This window comes from Apus apus, chromosome 13 (assembly GCF_020740795.1).
Source record: "Apus apus isolate bApuApu2 chromosome 13, bApuApu2.pri.cur, whole genome shotgun sequence".
Classification (NCBI taxonomy): Eukaryota; Metazoa; Chordata; class Aves; order Apodiformes; family Apodidae; genus Apus; species Apus apus.
The window spans coordinates 11,104,404-11,126,568 of NC_067294.1; the positions used below are offsets into that span (position 1 = coordinate 11,104,404).

At 53.3% G+C, this 22,165-nt stretch overlaps 2 protein-coding genes across 2 annotated transcripts in view; both read left to right on the forward strand.

The window, feature by feature from the left end:
- PPARGC1B (PPARG coactivator 1 beta) overlaps positions 1–13,475 on the forward strand; it is a 50,815-nt gene extending 37,340 nt beyond the window's left edge. The window contains exons 4-12 of the mRNA XM_051631133.1: positions 240–356; positions 1,150–2,290; positions 2,905–2,941; positions 3,341–3,405; positions 3,878–4,637; positions 5,136–5,211; positions 6,081–6,202; positions 6,430–6,584; positions 8,244–13,475. Of these exons, the coding sequence (XP_051487093.1) occupies positions 240–356; positions 1,150–2,290; positions 2,905–2,941; positions 3,341–3,405; positions 3,878–4,637; positions 5,136–5,211; positions 6,081–6,202; positions 6,430–6,584; positions 8,244–8,347 (2,577 nt within the window). The 3' untranslated portion in view covers positions 8,348–13,475. The remainder of the gene's footprint in view (positions 1–239; positions 357–1,149; positions 2,291–2,904; positions 2,942–3,340; positions 3,406–3,877; positions 4,638–5,135; positions 5,212–6,080; positions 6,203–6,429; positions 6,585–8,243) is intronic.
- Positions 13,476–16,556: 3,081 nt separating this feature from the next.
- Positions 16,557–22,153, forward strand: LOC127390088 (E3 ubiquitin-protein ligase TRIM62-like). Its single transcript, XM_051631259.1, has 6 exons — positions 16,557–17,375; positions 18,005–18,100; positions 19,150–19,383; positions 19,478–19,500; positions 20,266–20,408; positions 21,376–22,153. Exons 1-6 carry the CDS (start codon positions 16,626–16,628, stop codon positions 21,858–21,860), a joined length of 1,731 nt encoding a protein of 576 aa, XP_051487219.1. The 5' UTR covers positions 16,557–16,625; the 3' UTR covers positions 21,861–22,153.
- The last annotated feature ends 12 nt before the right edge of the window (positions 22,154–22,165 follow it).

The window sequence follows — 22,165 nt, forward strand, 5'->3', positions numbered from 1 at the left end:
AGAGCCAGCCCTGAGCCTCTCAGGGCTGTGCATGACCAGGTGCCTGCCCCCCTATCCCAGCCATAGGGAGGTGGGAAATGCTTTCCTGCCTTTTTATTTTTCCTCCCCCATTTTTGGGTCAAGTGTTCAGCAATGGACATGCCCAGCACAGGAACAAGCCAAGGGGCTGTGGCCCTGCTGGCACTTTCTCCTGCCCTCGCTGTGATGCCGACCCCTTTTCTTGCCACTTCTCTTTGCAGCTGAAGAAGTTGCTCCTCTCTCCATCGCACGTGCCTCCAAGCTGTGAGGCTCAGCGGGATGGGAGTGCCCGGCGCCCGGGGACCCCTAAGTCCCGACCCGCACGGCCCTGTGTGAAGGTACTTACTCGGCAGGCAGAGCTTGCGCCCATCCCAGCACAGACCCCTTGGGAACTTAAGTGGTCTCCTAAAGGAGGGCACCGAAGGCTGGTGTTGGGGATCATGGGCAGGCTCTGAGCTGGGCCAGGGGCTGGGGACAAGTGGGGACCGTCACTGCTGGCAGAGCAGTGCATGGTGTTCCCATCCCTGTCTGTGCAGGGGTTGCAGTTGGGGCTCAGCAAAACCCCTTGGGCTTTGCTTTGTGCTGGGTTGAGAAAAGTGTCAATCCCATCTGGACCCAGCTCTCCTGAGTGCTGCTTTGGTAAAGCCCCACGTCCTCCTGGCCAACCCCTCACCCCCCTCTCCGCTGACTCACAGACAAGCTGGGAGCCGTGGGCTGGGGAGAGCTGTGTGCAGTGCTACAGAGCCCACCCCATCACTTAAGCTAATCTCCTGAAACCAAGCAGAAGTTGCCATCAAAGATTTTTCTACTTGGCTGATGGTAATTGTGCAGTGCATTAGGCCCAGCAAATTAGATTGCCTGAGAAGATCAGCAAATCCCTCCCAGGCTCTCAGAGGGAGCATCATCATGTGCTGGTTGCTAGAGGGGCAGCCTTTGGGCTGCCAGCCTTATGTGGAAACCCCCTTGGGTGTGAGGCTGACCCCCAGGCAGGTTGGATGCCAGGGGGGGCAGGAATTCAAGGATGTGAGGCAGCTTTGTTAGCCTGGAGGTCTGCTACCCCCATGCCTGGTACTTGTATGAGGTTGTGGCTGCAGGGCTCTGGGCTAACTTTCTCCTCTCTCCTCTCCAAAGGTGGAGGGTTCCCGGGACAGGAGGGCAAGCATCCCGCAGGCACAGAGCCGCAGCTGCACCGAGCTGCACCGGCACCTCACCTCCACCACCCCCTGCTCCCAGACCAAAGCTTCCCGGGCACCCGAGGAGTGCTCCAGCAGCCCCCACCACCTGCCCCCAAGTGACTCTGCCCACCACGAGGATGACAGTGACTCCAGCGAGGACTCACTGAGCTCTGGTGACTCAGTGACCCCCCCCTGCTTGGCAGAGAATATCTCCAGCAGCCAGTTCTCCTGTGAGGGGGAAATGCACTCAGTGGTGGAGCTCATCCGCTACATGCACACCTACTGCCTGCCGCCGCGGAAGCTGCCTGCCCGCGATGCCGCCGATGCCAAGCCCCAGCCCTGCAGCAGCCCCTTCAAGAGAGCCAAACCAGACTGTCCCAGCAGTGCCCCGAGCCGGCTGGGCTGCGCTTGGCAAGCGGCAGGGGGCTACAAGAAGCCCGGAGCATCCTTCTCCATCCTGAAGGAGTTGCTGGCACGGGATCTGCTCTGCGATGTGAGCAAGCCATACCGCCTGGGCAAGCCTGTGTATGCCGCCCTGGCCCTGCCACCCAGCTCCTGCTCCTCTGTGCCACTGGCCCAGGACAGGGAGGACACTGCTGGGACCTGCACATCCAGAGCCAAAATGGCACCGGAGAAGGGTGAGCCATGGCAGAGCCCCAGGGCCGAGGCAGACACACCGCGGGAGCTCAGTGGCCTCGAGGACGATGGTGGGAAGTGTGTGGGCACCCCGGGCACAGCTGTGGGGAAGGTGGCCCGTAAACAGGAGAGCACCATTTACGCCGTCCGCCGCTCCAAGAGACTCAACCCTGAGCTCGGTCACTGGCTCTCCTTCCTAGACGAGCCACCCCCCGAGTCCTCCATCCCCCAGGAGGCAGGAGACAGCCATCATCCCCAGGATGCCCTGGCCTGCCCAGCACTGGTCGGCTTCTCTGCCGAAGAGCCCGCAGCTGAAGTGGAGGTGGGGGGCACGGAGGAGGGAGACGGTGGGAGCACAGCACTGCCAGCAGAGCTCCAGCAGCTCTCCCTGAGCTCCCCGGGGAATGGCGAGGTGGGCAACCGGGCTGAGACCCGGGGCTGTGCCCTCCTGGAGCAAGCAGGTGAGGGGGTTTGGGGGCTGTCACTCTGCTCGCCCTGCTCGATGTGCCTACACTGCCTGTGCCATCCCTGCCGTGGACAAGCACTGCAGGACAGGTGCCTGGCACTCAGCTTGCAGTGAAGCTGTGAGCAGCCCCAGCACAGCCAAGCCCTGACCCATCTGCTGGCTGGCTGTGGGGTCCCATGCATGGGGAGTTGGGGCCCTGTTCTGGTTTTGGGATGCTGTTTCAATCCAGGGGTGATGGCCACCTTCTGCCTCAGTGTCCCCAACCTTATAACAAGATCAAGGAGTTGCTGTAGCTCTAACCCAGCCGGGACTGGGCTGCCCCATCACTGCAGGTTCCTTTTCCCTATGGGCTCACCCCGTGCCTGGGCACTAGGGTTCAGCTCCACTGGTGCCCCAACCTGGCAGCTATCCACAGGTGGTTGGTGGGCATGGGTGGCTCAGCCCTGGCACTGTTAGCCCTCCCACAGACCCTGCTGCCTCGCAGGCAGGCAAAGCCCCTGGTCCCCAGGCCCGGGCGGGCAGAGGGACCCCGGCTGTCACTGTGAGCACCACAGGCACTGGAGGGAGCACAGCTCCACTGGTAACCCTGCTTCTCTCCCTGCCTTTCAGAAACACCCAGGTGTCTCACGCTGTCCTTGGCACAAACGTAAGTCCACATGGGGCTAAATGAGCCACACTGGGGCTAAAAAGCCACTTTGGTTTCTCTGGCTGGGCTGCAGCTGTAATGACCGAGCGAAGCTGCCTTTGTGGAGCAGACTGAGCTGTGCAGCTGGGTACAGGGCGGTGGGAGCTGTGACCCTTGCTCGGGTGCAAGGAGCTCAGAGAGCCCCAGGCCAAGGGCAGAGCATTTCTGTGTGCTGGGGGCAACATGTCCCAGAGCTCTGGCTGGCACGGGGAGGGCATGCTGCTCGCTCTGCAGGGCCAGGCACCAGCCATGGTGGGAGGGCTCGGTTGTAGACAGTATTTTCTCAGCTTTCTTTTGTTTTTTTGAAGGCTATGGTTCACCTAAACATCTCCTCTCTCCTTATTTGCTCCTTTTCTGCAGTGACCCGACCTTTGGGAAGAGAAACTTTGAGCCAATGCTGACTGTGGAGTTGTGTGGGACGGCAGGTAGGACAGGCTCTTAATTTTTAATTTTGCAAAAATCCTCCCTGGTAGGGGGCAAATGTACTCTAAATTCAGCCTGGACTTTTGGCTCCAGCAAAGTGGCCATGTTCATCCCCTGGAGCCCCACTTTGCTCCACAAATGTGGGGAACTTCCTGTGTACTGCTTCTGAACCTGGCCACTGCAAGCAGCTTGCAAGCTGCATCCTTCAGAGAAGCCAGTGCTGGGGGGATGTATTTGGAGGGGGGGGGAAGGCAGTTCAGGAGGCCACTTCGTGAGCCAGGAGGGAAGGGAGAGTCCTCTCGTCTCTTTTGGGATCAGGCATCCTTTTTTCTCAAGTGCCATTGGATCGATGAGGATTTGGGGGCTGAGCAGTCTTCCTCCCTTGCAACACCTGGTGCAGCTCAGGCATCAGGGTGGGACAGACAAGGATGTCGGGGGCAGAGCTGACTCCTGCCCTTTGTTTGGGGGGTTCAGGTCTCACGCCGCCCACTACTCCGCCTTACAAGCCTGCTGAGGAGGACCTGTACAAGCCAGACATCCCCCAGGAGCCAGGGAAGGAGGAGGGGACAGCCCCCAGCCCCGGGGGTGCAGGGGACATAGCAGCCTCCCGGAAGGTCCCCAAGAAGCACCCTGAGAGGACAGAGCTCTTCGCCCATCTGAGCCGAGCCGCCGGGCGCCCTGCACTCCCTGAGCAGCAGGGTGTGCTCAAGCGGCCCTTCTCCCGCTCCTTTGGGGACCACGACTACTGCCAGGTGCTGAAGCCCGAGGCTGCCCTGCAGAGGAAGGTGCTCAGGTCCTGGGAGCCCCCGGGCCAGGTGGAGATGGAGCACAAGAGGAGGGTCCCGGCTGCCCACTACCAGAGGCTGGACCTCGGCAGCAAGGAGGCAGGAGGCCAGATGTTGTGGAAGGATGGTGTCAAGCAGCTGAGGGACCAGGAGATCAGAGCCAGCTTAACAAAGCACTTCGGCTTTCTGGACAGTGCTCTCGATGATGAGGACATGGTCTTCTGCAAGAGCCCCGAATACGACACTGTCTTTGAAGACAGCTGCAGTGAGAGTGGCTCCCCTGTGGAGGAGGAGGAGGAAGAGGAGGAGGAGGAGCACAGTGATGCCAAGCTGTGCCTGCGGAGAAACCCCCTTTCCAGGACCAGTTTGCATTACTGTTCCCGGAGCAGGTCCAGCTCGGGGTCTTCGTGCTGCCGGTCCCGATCACCTGCAAGCAGGCGGACCTTCAGGTACAGGGGGCAGTGGTGGGGGGACACTTGGGGCTGTTCTGGCACCCTGTGTTTTTGCTCTGGTGTGTGGCAGCCCCATCCAGTCTGCTAGCCCAAATAATAAAGACATTAATTAATGAAAGGAAAAAAGTTTAAATAATTGTTACTACATCAGCAGCTGCTGAAAACATCAGCCACAACCAGAGAAAGCAACACCAGGGGGAAGCAGGCAGGGATTTCCGTCACACTGGGAGAGCTGGAGCTGTGCCTGGGAAGGTGCAAGCACTGGCTGGGATGCCCCAACATATTGGAAAAAGACTTTCCAGTGTCCTTTCCAGTGTTTCCAGGCCCCTATCTCTCCTTGGCTACCAGAGCTTCTGGGTGCCCAACTGCCTACTGCTGCAGAAGCTGTGTGCCTCAGTGTCTCTCTGAAGTTTGAAGCATCTCTTTGACGTTTGAAGCTTTCCCTGCTGGATCCCCCCCATCCCTCCATCTGACCTCCTCTCCCTCGCTTCCCAGGTGTGAGAGTGGCGAGCAGTGTCAGGGCAGGAGCGGGCACCGGGGCCAGATGGAGAAGAGACGGGAAAAGGCCATCGTAAGTGAGCAGGAACCCTGCACTGGGGCAAAGCAGCCCTCAGTTCATCTCCCACTCTGGTAAAGCAGTGGTGGAGCCCATTAGCCCTGGCTTCAGCATCTCTTGGTGTGAGGCCAGTGTTAAACAAGGACATGAGGGTGGAGGGGGAAGAGAAAAACCAAATGTGGAGTGGAAGGCACCAGTGACTGGCAACACACAGAGTTCTTGGCACAGAAAAGCTCAGAGCATCCTACGACGGTGCTTCAGAGCACGTGGCACTGGCAATTAGTCAGGTAAGCTGAGGGGTCCCTCTAGCTGTTCAGCCATTACAGATGTGTTCTTGCTGCAGAGGCAGCCTCATGCATCAGTTACACTGCCTGTGCCCATGGCTGGGAGCTGGGTGGGCTGCTGGGCATGGGGGCAAAAACTTGGTCCACTCTACTGTTGTGCACACACACACACACATGCTCACACATGACTCTAGCATTTATTTATTTACTTTTTTCTGCAATGCAACTGAATTTCACCCCTAACAATTCTTGGGACTATTTCCTGCCATCTTCACTAGGAGAACCTGAAAAAGCTGCACTAGTGCAGGAGAAATTTAAACTAGAAGAAGGCAGGGGTGGCTGCTTCAGCCTGGCTGTAACACCATCCTAAGGGACTCTGCAGCAGTGGTGTCCTGGAACTGACACCCATGAGCCAGCTGGAGCAGAGACAGGCAGACCCTGGAGGTGCTAGGCTGTGCCTGCAGCAGCATTGCCCTGCTGCAGCCTGATTCCTGGCACTGGCTCCTCAGGACCTCTCGGCAGCCCTGCTTTTCCAGCGCCTGTCGGCAGCACAGAGACATGGGATTGCTGGAGACTGAAACCTTTCATTTGCTTTGCCAGGGAGAAGGTCGGGTGGTGTATATCAGAAACCTCTCCAGCAGCATGAGCTCCAGTGAACTAAAGAAACGCTTTGAAGTGTTTGGTGAAATCGTGGAGTGTCAGGTCCTGTCCAGGACTAACAGGTGGGTGAGGAGAGAGCCGTGGTCTGGGCTTCATCAGCTCCCGGCAACCCTGTGGAGGCATCAGTGCTGCCAGGAGGTGCAGGGTCACCCTGGTGTCCAGCCGTTGGGATGGAGGGCTGGTGGGATGGAGGGCTGTCAGGATGCACAGACAGAGGTGCAGTGCTGGGCAGAGCCACATCAGGGCTGCGGGGCTCATCACACCTTGAATTCTTTCTCTGGTCGCTCAGGGGGGATAAATACGGCTTCATCACCTACCGGTATTCGGAGCACGCCGCCTTATCGCTGAAGAATGGCACCTCGCTAAGGAAGAGGAATGAGCCTTCGTTCCAGCTCAGCTCTGGTGGCCTCGGGCACTTCTTCTGGACCAGATATGCTGACTTGGGTAAGAGAGCAGGAGCTGCTTGCTGAAGCATCCTGCATATCAGCACACAGCTGTAATGGCACATTGCACTGCTGAATCCTAGTCACACAAGGATCCTAAACCTCTTTAGAGCCTGCAGGAAAAGCCCCCTGGCTCTGCTGTGGCTCGTGTAGCTGCTCTGAGCTCAGTCAGATGGCTTGGGAAACTGGGAGGAGAGCAGAAAAGTAACTGTCATGAGGACCCAGAGTGTGTTAGCTGCAAAATGTCGCATCATAACTTGGGGCTGCTGGGTCTCAACTGACCACAACCCATCCTGGCTCTGCTGCATTTCTACACAGTGCTGGACCCTTTCTAGCAGAGAAGTCATTTCTCAGTTGTTAGAGAAAGCAGTCAGCAACATCTCACTGAGAGGTGATCTGGGTGGTTTGCTGCTCTGCAGCCGGACTCACCATGCTGCACGTGCACTTTTGAGCCAAAACGACAGCAGTGAAATGTGCTGTGGTGCCACCACCCCTTCCTGTTCTGTGTGGGTTTCTGCAAGACCTCCTGCCTCACTTGGCGACCCTGTCCCTCCATGGCAGCAGGGCTGCAGCCTGAGCTGAGGGGCAGGAGTGAAACTGTGCTAGTCCTGCAAGAGAAATGGGACCCAGGCTTCACTCAGCCCTCATTCCTGTGATCTCCAGGTGTTTCATGAACACCAGGCATTTATTTCCATACCCTCTGCATGGGATGAAGAGGTTCTAGTGTCCCACTTCATGAAGGGTACTAGAGGCCCAGAAAACAAAGCCCTACATCTTAATTTATTTCTAGATGCCTAGTCTGACACAAGTACTGCCCAATCTTTTAGCACTCTTTAATATCTAGTCTGCTCAGAGCAGCAATCTCTCTGACTTTGGTTGTGAGCACAAATGCCTGTTGTTCATCTAAATAAATTCCAGGGTTTTTCATTTTGGGCATGGAGAAGATAGGAAACAGGTGACACCCTGTGAAGGTGTTGGCATGTGGCTGTGCAGGGCTGTGGGGAGGGGGCCCAGAGTTGCCCCTCTGCACAGGAGAATCCCCCCAAGTGCTCCTCACCTGCAGACTGCTGCAAGGTCAGCACTCACCCCCTTACTGCACAGCCTGGTTTGTTCCCTAAAATCCAGTTCACCCTAATACAGGATGAGATGGGGAGCCCACAGGCAGAGGTGAAATGCAACTCTGCCAGTCATGCCTCATTCACAGCTACAGACCCAAAGGGGCTGAGCTGCTGTTAAATTTGGCAGCCTTGTTTCTGGCATTTGCTGAACTCACCAGGCTTTGCTGGGGCTCTGTTCGGAGGGCTGGGGAGCACAGCTGGTGGGCACGTCCCTCCCCGAGGGGCAGCCCTGTATCTGTGCCTCCAAGTCAGCTGAATCTGCAGATTTGGAAACAGATGCCTGTACTGTGTGACCTGCCAGGCTGGGCCCTGCCACAGCTCCTCTGCCCAACAGCTCCTTGTCACAGGGGGACAGAAAGCACTGTCCCTGCTCCCTTTCGCCACCACCGCCTCGCCCAGGCTGGCTGCGCAGCAGCGGGTTGCAGCACGGCGGTGGCGAGGGAATGAGCAGTGCCCTGCTGTGCCTCAGTTTCCCTCCCCGCCAGGCAGCGAGCATGCTTGTGCCCTGCCCCCTAAATGCCTTGTGTCGCTGCCGTTCCCAGATTGCAGCTCAGAGGAGTCCTCCCCAGCTCCAGTGAAAAGCAAGTATGAGACCATGGATTTCGACAGCTTGCTGCAGGAGGCCCAGCTAAGCCTGCATCGGTAACAGCCTTAACCTTGGAGGAATACCTCAATACCTCAGTCAAGGCACTTCCAAAATGTTTACGTTTTCAAAGAAATTATTCAGTCTATGGAAAGCGAGAGAGAGCGAGAGAGCGAGAGCACGCACGCGCGAGAGAGAGACTGCTGTCCCTTCCAATCGATGTTTACATTGAACAAAGCTGCTTCTGTCTGTGAGTCCCCATGGTGTTGATGTCTCACTGCCACACGTTAGTCCCCCCGCTTCTGACTGATTGTTTTAGGGTGAGCCTAGGAGCCCCTCGGCCCCTCTCCCCAGTCCTGCCCCCCCCCAGCCCCGTGCTCCCACCGTGGAGTTGCAGCTGTGTTCACCATAACATTTTTTTGTCTGTAGTGTGTGATGATGAAATTGTTAATTGTGAATAGAATCAGGATTATAAACTAATTTTTAATAGAAGAGAGAGAAAAAAAAAAGTATATACTTAAAAAAAAAATGTATTTATGGCTCAGATGTACTGTAATTCAGATTTATTGTACCGCTTCCTTGATTTTTAACTATGCACTGTAATGAGGCATTTGCCACTCAGCAAATGGGGGTCAGAGGAGTCACGGAGCTGGTGTTCACCTGTCAGCCTCGGAGGCACCTGCCTCCCCCTCCGGCAACCCGGGGTGCTCAGCAGTCACGACAGGGTCACCCACTTTGCTGTCAAAGCCATTCTTCTTTCTCACATGGTCTGAACCCCCTGAGCCCCCCGGCACTGAGCCTGGCTGGGTCACTGCACCCAGATGCTGAGCTTGGTCCTGGTGTAGGGAGCTGGCAGGCCATGGGGCACACAAGCCCCACACTGTTCTCGCTGTGGGGCCAGGCAGCTTTGCAAGTGTGAAGGAGAGTGGTGGTAGGGGGCAGCAGGACTGATGCTTGGCAGCCAGCACTGCTGCAACCCTCTGCTGCCTTTGGAGCCTGCAGAGAGGGGCTGGGGGCCTGAGCCAGCCAGGCTTGATCCACTGGGTCCTGTTGGCACCCTTTAGGGGATGGGCATCTCCAGGTCCCTGGGTGCTGGGAGGCCAGCCGGGATTGAGCAGCTTGCTCCCTGCTCGCTTCCACCCCCTGCAAAGCAAGTGGGGCAAGAAGATCCATCTGAGATCCCTGCCTGTCAGCCAGCCCAAAATCCAGAGAGGCAGTGAGGTGGGAGGGGGCACGGCAGCCGAGCTGAACATCTGCCTCACCCAACATGCTGCCCGTGCTCTGCCCAGTGCCTGATAAGCCATACGCTTCCCCAGCACCCGTTGGTACCCAGGACATGTCCCCCATGCCTGCTGGCACCCCACGGCATGCTTGCATGCTCTGCCACTGGACAAGGGCCCCAAGGGCAGCGCTGGGTTGAAGGCATGCTCAAGCAGCGCTCCCCCCTGCAACTTGCAAACTTGCCCTCCATCTCCAGGTAAGGTGGAATGGGGAGGCAGCCCACCACCAGCTGGAGCAAACCCCACCGTGAGCTAGCCAGAGGCACTGTTTTCCCAAGGGAGTAGGAATCTTGCTGCTCCTCAAGCCATCGCCATCGTCTCCATTTGTATTTCAGACCCAGAGATCACTAGGGATTCAGCCATCCTATGTAGATAGAATATTATAGCCTTAACTCTGCCAATAGATAGAGTCTCCTGGGTTCTCCCCTCAGCATGACTTAAGGGTTTTCTTCTCATTTCCCTGGTGTGGGTACTATTTTGTCTTGCAGGGTGTATGACCAATGCCTCCAAAATTGCATGAGAGGTGATGCCAAGAGCCCAAGTGCTGCCGAGGTGGCCCTTGGCTGCGGGGCTGTTTGCAGCTGGTCTCAGGTGGGAGCAGGAATGCCGGCAGCGCCGATACCAGCACAGTTACCTGGCTGCTTCTGCCCACTTTTGGGGAAGCTGTGGTTCTGATGACAACCAGCCCAGTGCTGCGAGGGCCCACAGGCCACTGGGGGGTTTGAACTGCGGGTACCCAACCTGCCGCCAGTGAGGATCACTGTCAGGGAGCAGCCCTTGTGCCATTTCAGTCTCAGCAGCAAGGTTCGGCAACTCTCCTGCCACAAGCTCCCCCCACTTCTTAATCCCACCTTAGCAAGCACCAGTAGCTCTGGCCGAGACTGAGCATCTGCTATTGGCAATTGCCTCATTGTAGCTTTGCCTTTTTCTGTCCTAGTATTTCCTCACAACGATGATGTTTACATGTGATTGCTATAGAGCTTATGTAGAATGTATATAGCGACACATTTAGGGTGGGTAGTACTGTCCTGTGCTGTGCTGATGTTTTTCAGAAAACAATCAATCAAAAAAAATGACAAAAAAAAAAAACCTACAAAAAAAAAAAAAAAAGAAAGAAAAGAAAAGTAAGTGGAATTCTGCCATTTCCTGCTCAGCCAGGGGCACCGAGCCCCCACGGCAGGCCCCTGCTGGGGATGCATCAAGCATGGTGGAGGGGAAGTGTTAGTGCAGAGCTGGGGGCTCCAGGGCCAGGGGAACCCTCTCCTGGGGCATCATTCAGTCACTTCCCAAGCATTCATTTTGGAGTACCCAGATACAAATTTTGCATTGTTTTCCTGTGGCTGGGTGCCCCAGGTCAGCCCACAGCTCCTGCCCCAGCCTCTGAATGTCAAGGTCAGTGCTCGAGAAGGGGAGGGCTTGTCCTGCACACAGCCGATCAGTACTGCACCTGTAGGGTAGAAAGAGATGCAATAAGTGGTCTTCGTGGTGCCTGAAGCCTCTAAGTGGGGTTGGGGTTTTTGGTTTGGTTTTCGTTGTGGTTTTGTTTGTTTGTTTGTTTGAGTTTTTTGTTTGCTTGGGTGTGTTTTGTTTTGTGGGTTTTTTAATCTGTTAAATTGGAATAGTTTGTTTTCCTTCCCACACTGATAAATTTCTCCAGGACTTACGCACTGTGAGCAAGAGGTGTGCAAGATGCAGGAGGCACAACTGTGGCTGGGGCAGCTCTGCTGTGTGCTTCCTGTCCCAGGGGCTGTGTGCTGCCTGTCCTGCAGGCTTCCCCCCTGTTTTTTAGGACTAGGTGACAGTGGAGGGTGTTCAGCTCAAGGAGCACAGGTCTGCTGGGTTTAGAAACCCTCACGTAGGTTTTGTAGTGAAAAACAAGTTTCCACTTGATTTTATTTTTTTATATATATATTTTTTTTTAATATAAAGGTGTCTTTAGCTCACAGTGCTCGAGTCTGCAAAAGGGCAGGAAGGAGGGCTCAGGCACAAGGGGCAGGTGAGAGCTTGCTGCCTTAAGGCCTGTGATTGTTTCGGATGCTAACAGGGAAGTGGGGCAGGAGCAAAGTGATGCCCGGGACAGGCAGCCACGCTGCTGGGGAAGCCAGAGGCACCCAGCACCTTGCAGGAGCTTCCAGGCCCAAGGAGTGGGGGTTGCCCCCTCCAAGGATTAGCTTTATGTCCCACTCAGCCCATGGTATCGCTGCTGATGCCCTGGCATGAGTGCAGCTCAAGCTGGGCATCCCAAAAAGGGAACCCTCACACCCTGGGGAAGCTGCCCTCCTCACAGGCGGCTGCAGGCGGGTGGGAGCGCTACTTCAAAGAGCAACTGGGAGCAAAAGGGTGTAGTATGGTAGGCAATAAGTAAGGAGGAGATTTATTTTTTTAAAAATATGTAACTATAGAATGTCCCCTAGTAGTTTCTCAGTGGTAGAGTGGGGAAAGCTGAATGTGAAGAGTGTCATGATAAAAAGCCCCTTAACTTTTTTTGCACAGATTCATCCCAGAAAAACTCCTTGTTCAGGGTGGGGTACAGGGTTTCTGGCTGGAATCCAGCAGGTCCCTGGGGCTGCATGGGAAGGAGCAAATGTTTCTGAGTGTCTGGGTTGAATGCAGAGGACAATCCCAGGTTTTACATTCAATGTTGCCCCAAAGAAAAGTTCTACCCTGACTCCTACTCAGCGCAGCTGGCTGGGCTGCACATCTTTAAGGAAGCAGCAGCTCAGTCACCATGTTGCAGTCTTGAGTGTGTGATTTCAGCACTGGTCCCTGCAAAGGAGTGTTGCAATTGCAGACCAGCACTTTTTTTTTTTCTTTTCTTTTTTTCCTTTTGCTTTTTTTTGTGGGTTTTGTTCGTTTTACTTTCTTTTTGGAGGTGTGCTGAATACTGAGATACATGAGATACATCGTTGTTCATAACTGAGCCCTGACAGCCTTTCTGTTCTAGCCTCGCAGACTACCCCCAACAATCTCAAGCAATATAGAGCCAAATGCAGCCTTGGGTTTTATTCCTCTTCCCTCACCCACCTTGGGGTCAGGGGTGGTGGTGGCAGCCTGGCCACGGTGCCCACATCCACAGCACCCAGCTGGGAGCCGTGCTGTGGTAAATACTGAGTTGGGGAGGGAGTGTGTGTATGCATGTGAGAAAGACAAAGATTAAACTGATGCATTTATTGAGAAAGGTGTAAGAATTTCACCTATAAGGGGCACATCTGCTTTGTTATTTATATATTAAAAAAAGCTAAATTCTGTCTTTTTTTTTTTTTTTAAGTAAAAGGACACTGCTGATAATTATTAGGGGCCAATTCTGCCTTCCTTCCTCATGCCGAGTAAGTACTACTTAACTCTGCAATTTTCTACTTGCAGAGTAAGTAAAAGTGGCAGAATTGATCCCTCTGTGATTAAGAATCAAGTTTTTAATCTGTTGTTGGTTTGTTTTTTTTTTTAATTGGTAGTGGTTTTTTATATTTCACTTAATTTTTTCCCCAGTTCTGTTCCGTTGTGTCCTTATTTATGTAATATACTTTAACCTTAAAAGATGGCATGGATTCTTATGCCTTTCCTTTATTATTATTGTTATTTTTTTTTTTTTTAAAAAGAGATTTATTTCTAGTGTGATTTAACTGTCTACCTTCTAAAACGAGAGAATGTTTTCTTGTATTTTTACATTGTCAGATTCTATAGTTTCATAGATAATTTAACCAAATCGCTCAATGTATTATCTCTATCTATCTGGTGGGTATAAAAGTTCTATTTTAAATTGTGTAAATACTTCAGAACTGGCTTCTTTTTCCAGACTCCCCTGCCGTGGAGTTACTTGTTTACATCAAAAAGACTGTAGAATCTCTATGCTCATGTACTGTAAATAGTGAAGTGATCTGCTTATAAATAAATGATAACATATATACTATAAAGTGGAAAGAGAAAAAAAGAAGCAAGTCTGTGCTGCTAATACTGTAAATTATTAGTGCCAGCCTGCTGTGGCAGGAGGTGTTTTGCTTTGCAGAAGGTGCTCTCCTGTGTCTACCAGGCTGGCAGTGGGACAGTGGGGGCATGGCCAGGGGGGTGGGGGGGTGGAGCCCCCTGGTTCACTGCCAGGGATGAGGCTCCCATGGAGGAATATCCTCGTCTATTAAGTGTGACTCGTCCAGTTTAACTCGTGCAGGAAAAGCCTGGGCTCTGTACTCCAGGCTTTGGGAATGATGCCACTGCTGCAAGACCTATCATAGAAAAAAATCACCTGCACCAGGGGGGTTAAAAATGGAGTGGGGCATGCACCTCAGATTTGCTGGAGTGGGAGGAAGAGAGCAAATGGCTGGCTTCAAGAAGTGTGGAAAAGACTCCAGATGGTGGGACAGCAGCAACCACATGGCTCAGGATGGCACCTGGATAGACCCTCAGTAGCAGGAGAGCTGTTCCCCAGGAGCCAGTCTGCTCTCTCAGAGGCACAAGTGAGGTGGCCGAGCTGCTGATTCCCAGCACAGGCTGTCCTGGTGTCCTGGTCATCATGGGAACCCAGGCTGCAGAAAGGATGGGATGGAAGGGCCGGGATGGAAAGGATGGGATGGAAGGGCTGGGATGGAAAGAATGGGATGGAAGGGCCAGGATGGAAAGGACGGGATGGAAGGGCCAGGCAGCTGGTGGCAGCCCCTGGGCAGCCCCGGCACAGCGGAGCCCCACACCGGCCCCCGCCCCGGGGAGGGCTGGCCAGGTCGGAGGTGTCACTCTGAATGTACCTGGAGCACAAAGTGGTGGTGCTTCCTGGTGGTTGGTCCAAAACTAGGAGGTCTGCAAGGTGCTTAGCTCTCCTGGTGGATTTTTTTCTGCCAATTTGCACTGATTTAGGTAATTGCCCACTCCTGCACAGTACAGCCGGGGAGCCCAGTGAGGGTCCCCCTACCCAGCCACAGAGTCAGAACCAGCCTCCCACCCCAAGCCCAGCCCCTCAGCCCTCTGCTGCACCTGAACAGAGATCTGTCAGGAAGACCAATTTCTCTGCTGCTTTCCAAAAAAGAGGGGATTCTGGGCCACCAAACGTGAATATTTTTCCAAGATATACCAGGGCACAGTGATTCTGCCAGTGCCAGGACAGATGAAAACATGAGATTGCAAGGAGGAAATACGGGGATGCAGCTGGGGCAGCTGGTGTGGGGGTGCCTGGGGTGGGTGCCAACAGGAGCAGAGGCACCGGAGCACGGGGTTCATGGCCAGCTCCAGGATGCAGTAACAGACCCACAGCTGAGGTTTTTCCTCCTAGCCTGACCCGTGGTGCATCCTGGCACTGCATTCCCAGGCAGCTTCCTGGAGTATTACCCTGCAAGCAGACCTAGAGCCTGAAGGGGGCTGTGGCTGCAGCATCAGTTCAGCAGCTCGTTAGTCCCAACTCGTGCCTCCTGTGCTTGCTGTGTGTCTTTAAAAGCTGGTGGAGAGCTTTCCTCAGGTGCCGCTGGTTTTGGGTCCTGTAATCCCTGTTCCCTCTTCCTCTCCTCTTCAGTCCTTTCAAACGCAGACTTGGACCTCTCGTGTTTCTCATCAGCCTCCTGCAGGTAAGAAGGCACCATTCTTCCCCCACTGGCTTTTCTAGCACCAACCATCCAACAAACCCCCACCACCCTGCTGACTCTGAGAGATTGTTTCCGGCTCCCTATGTCTGCAGGCTCCTGCTGCCTCGGAAGCACAGGAGGCCACACTCAGCAGTGGCCCACCAGGGCTGCCACCTCTCTCCTTTTCTAAGTGTCTCAGCTTCCCTTACAGCTTGATGTCCACAAGGACCCCTCCTTGCTCCTGCAGTTGTGCTTTGCTCACCACGAGCAAGTGACTGCCTGGAGAGAGGCTGAGCACCAGAGGAATAGCAGACTGCTGGGGAGAGTAGGGCAGCACCCAGCAGAGCTGAGCTGCCCTCTCCTGCCTGCCGGTCAGCAGATGGCAGGGCAGAGGGAAGGCACCTCCTCACCACCTTTGCAAAAGCCATGGTTCTTGAGGAAAACTGCACCCACTGCCATAGTGCACACTTGCACATGTTGCCCCAGGCTCTCAATAGCTCCCAGACCACTGAAGGCTGACTACCCATGCAGAACCTGCTAGAGAAGGACACAGAGAGGGTGTTAGATTGCTCTGGAGCCTGGCATACACTATCATCTGTATCCATACTTGCTGGTTTCAGATCACTCAGAGTCTTGATTGCAGTGAAACAGCAAAATAGCATGTCGGTCTGGAGAGAGGCAGGGGAAGGGTTCTGCTCAGCACTGCTAAATGGGCAAACACTTGGGTGAAAGCCCTGACTTTTGTCGTCACCACCATCTCCATTCATCACTGCTAGCTACTGAAAGGCAGCTCCAGGCAGTGACTCAGCAGTCCAAGGAGTCAAGTTGTGCAATCCCCCTCGGACCTCGGGCTCTCCCTGGCACACTTCAGCAGCAGAGGGAGAGACACTGCTCTGAGCATCCTTGTTCCTGGGGTCCAGCTCACCTTCAAGTTTATGTCCAGAAAACATCAGTTCAGGTTTGCTCAGCTGGGTTTTTGCACCCATTCAATGCAAGGAGCACTGAAATATTCTTGTGTTTTAAAATTACACAGAAAAACAAACGCATCTGGCAATTAGGTATTGCTCTCTCCGTGATGCTTCTGCTCTGTCCCTGCTACTGAATTTATCCTCCCTTTGGTGCTGCTGGTGAGGGGAACCCCAACATCAGTGCAGCTGTGAGGCCAAAGGGAAGAGATGAAAAGCCTGTTTGGCTGTGGCTGTGCAGCATTCTGCTGTGCAGGCTGCCTGCAGGTGGCCCACGTTCCTGTGGGCATTTAGCCAAGTACAGAGTTCTTGCCTGGACAGTGAATCAGGAGTTTCTCTTGGTTCAAGTGACACGTTTAACAAGTCTTCTGGAGCACAGGAGCAAGCAAAGCAGTCAAATACCACCAGCCTTTGCAAACACCCCAGGCAGCAAGGTTTCTTCAACGGGGGCTCATGGGGACCATTTTTTTTGCTACGAGTCACTTACTGACTGTGTGCTTTGTGCCAACAGCTGCTCAGAAATGTCTCTATAGCTTCTCAGACTGATGGGACAGGGATGATGTTTCTTGCAAGAGGGAGAAGCTCCCTGCCTGCAGAGCTGCAGAGGCTCCTCTGCTACCCCTTCCAGTTTCACTTTCTGCTAGAGCTCTCCTCTCTCTTACCCGCAGCCCTGCGTGGCCAGTCCATGGCTGAACTGGGACCTGTGGCTGGGCTGAAGGAGGAGCTGACCTGTCCCGTCTGCCTGGGCATTTACAGCAACCCTGTGTCCCTGAGCTGTGGTCACAGCTTCTGCAAGAAGTGCATCCAGGAGGTGCGCAGACACCAGCAGGGCCCTTTCAGCTGCCCGCTGTGCCAGGCCCTGGCAGACCCCACCATGGAGCTCCAGACCAACATCCAGCTCCGCAGCATAGCACAGAAGTTTTTGGATGCTCCTGCTCACCAAGAGGAGGAAAAAGGTGGAGCGCAAGAGAAGGGTGAAGGTTCAGGCCAGCAGAACGAGGCGATCCTGTGTGACTCCTGCCTTGAGGAGCCCCAGCCAGCTGTGAAGACCTGCCTGAACTGTGAGGCCTCCCTGTGCCAGGCCCACCTGACCAAGCACAACACGAGGAGCCCCCTGAAAGACCACGTGCTGGTCGAGCCCTGCGATGCCCAGCTCTTGGCTGAGAGGAGATGTCCCCAGCACGGCAAACTGCTGGAGTGCTACTGCCAGACTGACTCGGTCTGCATCTGTGTGCTTTGCTCTGTCACCAGCTCCCACAAGAACCACGAGATCACGGCTTTGGAGGAGGCTTTTGGCCAAGCACAGGTAAGAGGCTGCTGGGGCAGTGGCTTTGGCACGGGTCACTCTAGGAAAGCCATGAGGCTGTGCAGCACGGAGAGCTGCCCACAGCACAGGGATGGAACCTCTCCTGGTCTGCAAGCTCAGGATGGGGCTAAATCTCCATCATGGCATATTGGGCTTTTATTCATAGCTTTTGCCCCAGGTTGCCTCTGGGCCTGCCCCTCAGGATATGAACAAAGATGTTACAAACTCTTTCTTGCCATCAGGAGGAGCTGGAGGGGTGGGACCTGGTGCATGGGTTTTTGCTTTTACTCCTCAGTGCACCTTCCAGCCAGGAGATCAGCCTGAGCTGCCTTTATGCAGAGAAAATGAATCATAGAGGAACAGAAAGGAAGCTGTCTGCCCTCTAAGTGGCTTTATGTGTGGCTGTTGCACACAGATAGTTTTCTGTTTCCAGTAGTCCTTCTTCTGCTTGTGATTGTTTTATTTTTCAGGGATAACATCTTCCAGTAAACCTTAATGTATTGATTAGTCCTGACAGCATGCAGTGAACAGACTCTTTGCAAGTTCTGCTTAACTTCTTTTCTTCCAAATTTCTGACCTCGTGCACGTATGCCAGTGGTGTCCTGATGTCTCCCTTGGTTTTTCTGTAGAGTGCTTTTTGTGGGGCTCTGGAAACAGTGAAAACACGCAAAGCTGCACTGCGTGGAATCATATCAAACCTGCTGACACAAGAAGACGAAGTAGAGGTTTGTTCCAGGTTCAGGGATCACTTTGGGGTGGTTGCATGCTGGTAGCTGATGAGATAAGGTTTTCCTTTGCCCTTCCCCAGATCATGGATTCTGGAGCTTTTCTGGTTCCTGGGTGGTTTCTCCGATATTTTCTAGGTTTGTTCTTTGAGGTGGGATAATCAACAACTTTCTTATCACTCTGGGTAGTCCATTCTTACGCTCTGAAGGACCTAGGAGTGTGGAAGTTGCTGTTAAGTCCATGCCTCTGGATTGGTGGGTGGGTACCAGCTGGCTTTCTGCCCCAAACTTAGTCAATTTGCAGACTCACAATATGTGTGGAATAAATACAGGCCATGTTATAATGACTTGAGGCCTCCTTACAGCTAGAAATCCCTTTAGATTAGCCTGTTGGCCTAAGAAGTTGGCGGCAACAAGGTTAAAAGATTTGCCCCAAAGTGTCTGGGTTTGGCTCCCAGCATGCAAATAGCTATCTAAAAGCCCTGAAAGGGCAGGGAATTTAAGGCAGGTCTACAAACCCTAGTTCATGCTGCTTAGGCAGAACTGGCACTTGACTCCCTCCACCAGTAAAAGTGGTGGGACTGGACGTCCTGGCACTGGGCAAAGGAAACCCTCCTTTCCAGTGAGCAGACAAAACTGTACCTGTTGGCAGTGTCCTGTGTAGCAGCCGAGCTGCATTTGGGCACTGAAGGAAGCTTGGTGGAAGCAAGAAGCTGAGAAACTTGCTCCTCACCCGTCCTCCGAAGGACCAAAGGCCTGTGGTATCTGTAGAAAATAGCAGTGCAGAATAAGTCAAGAGATGCCCAGAGGAAAGACTTCAGCAGTACTTTTTCATCTTTGTCTGGTCAGGTGCCAGATGCTGGGGAAGGCCCCCTCTGTCACTTGGCCTTTCTGCGGTAGTGGGACATCTTGGTTTCTTGTCATAAGGAGAGGCTCTCATTGAGTAGCTGCTTCTCTCAGCCTGAAGTACCAGGCTCTTTTTGAGTGAGGGTGAGTGTGGAAAATACAAGATTCAGTCCCTGACAGCTTTGAGAGTGTTTTCTTAATAGACTACGGAGAGCCAGCGGAGGAATCAGCTGGAGAGCCTCTTTGAAGAGATGGGTCTGCAGCTAGTCAACAAGAAAGAAGAAGTCCTGAGAGCTCTCCGGCACAACGAAGAGCAGCAGCTTTCTCAGATTCAGAGAAAGATACAAAACTACAAAGAGGAGGAAGATGCAGCCAGCCATGATGTACAGGAGCTGGAGGCTCTGAGAGATCAGAAAGACCCTCTTCTTTTCACCAAGGTACCTAAGAGCATCTCCCTTCCCTGAGGCGCTGAGCTCTTGGGCTGGCCTTTGCCTGTGCTGTGCTGACTCTGCCTTAAAATGTCTTTTACAGACTTTTGCAGCAATTCAAGCCAGGTAAGCTCTTCCCAGGGTGATCTACTGCTGCATTGCACGTTGCTCCAGATGAGTGATAGCCCAGTGGTGGGGGGCTGCTAGCCCAGGCTGCGTGCACTGCAGGCCCATGGCTCCCTGTGCTCACCTGGCTGCCCCCTGGGCACGCTGCCTGCGCAGGCTGAGCCTGGCTTTGTCAGAGTCCTGGAGAAGCCCCAAAATACCAACAGAGGACATGCGGGACACGTACAACACGGCTTCTTGTTCTGTAGCCTCTGCGTGTGTTCTGGAGGCCCATTCTGAATGTTTGGGTCCCTGGGTGGGCAAGAAAAGGATACATGAGCTTTGATATCCTGAGCTGTCCTCCAGTTTGCATTGCCTTCTGCTTGTGAGAAGCAAATGGGGCAGGAGCTGAAACATGCAGTGCAGTCAGGAGGCTCCAAAGTTGATGGCTCCTGCGGTGGGGAATTGAGGCCAGGAACCACAAAGGTGGTGGTGTAGGGGCTGTCCTGGCAGAGGCTGGGGCTGAGGTGTCTGAGGCAAGGCCCTCTGGGGACCAGTGTTGTCCGTGGAGGGAACTTCATCCTAACCATGTTGAAGAGATTTGAGGTTCTGGGCAAAGACTGGTCAGAGGGGGAGTCCCTGGTCAAGGTGCAGAGGGAGGGGAGGACAGAAGCTGCTTCCTGTATCTCCCATCATGGCTGGGTGTGGAGCAGGGGATGTTGTTGGCTGAGGGATGGGCTCGATGATGGTTTTCCCAATGACTTGCTGCTTTTCTGCATGTTTTAGGAAACACAAGCCAGTTCCTAAGAAAGTTCATGTAAAACTGCCAAAGCCACCTTTTATTTTGAATGAATCCACAGCAGTCAGTGTTCAAAGGCTCTACAAGAAATTCCTCTTAGATGTGGAGTCCTCATTTGCAACACCACCTGGTAAGTGCTCATTGTGCTAGGTGACAAGCAAGATGGAGAAGCTAACCCAAGAAATTCCAGAAAGGTTTGTAATAAGACACCAAGCAACCAGATCCCTCTTGGAAGAACTGATCCCTGACACTGTATGATTATTTCCACATCTCTGTACATAAAAGGATGCTTGTTCCAGGTTTCAGGGCTTTGGGATGTCCAGCCTGTTAAAATGGGCTCTGGATAAAGAGGTGTGGATGTTGAAGGAGAAATCTTGTGGGAGGATTAAGAGAATAGCAACACCTCTTCTGTCTGTAGCATTTCTTTGATGCAAAGCCCAGGGAAAGCTGAGAACTCATCACAGCAGTGATGAGGCAGGTGGAGTTTGTCTTATGAGAGAAACAATCCAGTCTTCCCATGAAAATACCTCTAGTGTTTTGTAATGTTTTGTACGATCAACCTACAGTCCTGGTGCTGTGCTGAGTGGGAGGCTTGCCCAAGTGAATCAAAAAAAATGAGGGCTGCCTTGTCCTTGGTTTCTTGGTGGGGCCTGAGCCCTTGCTGACAGTGAGCCTAGGGCCAAGATGTGGAGGGACAGGCTCTGTCCAGAGTGTCTGCACCGGCATGCGACATGCACAGTTCGTGGGCCACTGACCAGCACCCCAGGTCCTTCTCCTCAAGGCTATTCCAAAACCATTCTCCACCCAATCTGTATTAATTCCATCCCAGTGAAAACCAGAAAGACAAAGCAAGAAAGCACTTAAAAAAAACCCAAGTCAATACTAACCTGGTTTAGAATTACAAAGGAGCAGCTAAGAGAGGTACGGAAGGTGGTTCAGTTAACGTGCGCCTTTATTGACTTCAGTGCGTTAGACTTGAATTGGATGGCTTAGGTTAAATGATTGGATTGGGCAATCTGGCTTTCAATAATGGGGATGTATTTAAATCTGCACAATTATCTGTTAAACATAATGTGTTTTGTTTTTTTTTTTTATAGTTCATGAACATTTGTCTCATTCACACAATCAAGATTTTGGACGTTCTAGTTCCATTGTCTCTGCACCCAGACTCTATTCTCCGCACTTTGGTGCACGCAAAACATACACTTCCTACCCATATGTGGAGAGCAACCAGAGCTTCTCAGAGGGCAGTCACTTCTGGGAGGTGCAAGTCAGCCAATCCCAGCGCTGGAAGGTTGGCATCATTCAAGAGAACCTTGAAAGCTACCTGGAAATGTCTGGTGGTTACCTTTCTGTGTTTATAGGTACACGTATGATCACACGACAGAACATTCCTGAAGGCCTTGAAGTGGTCAGGGTAGAGCTAGACTGCAGAACAAATCAACTATCATTTTATAATGCAACTTCCAAGGATGGAGATCCTACTGGAAGCCTGTGGCTTATAGAGACACTAAGCATCCCTCCTAGCTATCCTGCCCATGCTATCTTTGGTGCGTTCTGTGGCTCTTTGGAGATCCTGTAGGGACCTAGAGACAAGGTGCTGTTTTGCATTTCCAGGCCTAGGCATTGGGATTGGAACTGTGTGGAGGCTGTGCCAAGCTGGCCTGTTGGAAATTGGAATTTGGGCTGCTGTGATGGCTCACCTGTGTGAGGGCAGAGGCTGCTGTGGGGTATATCACAGCTCACTGCTGCTTGCTGCAAGAGGTCCTCTCTCATTCTTCTGTCAGTCACAATGGAAATACTGTTGTGCTTTTCTGCTTGGATGTATCAAAAGCTTTACTGGCTGCATGTATTAAAGTAACCCAGTTTGCAAAACTCCATGGCAAT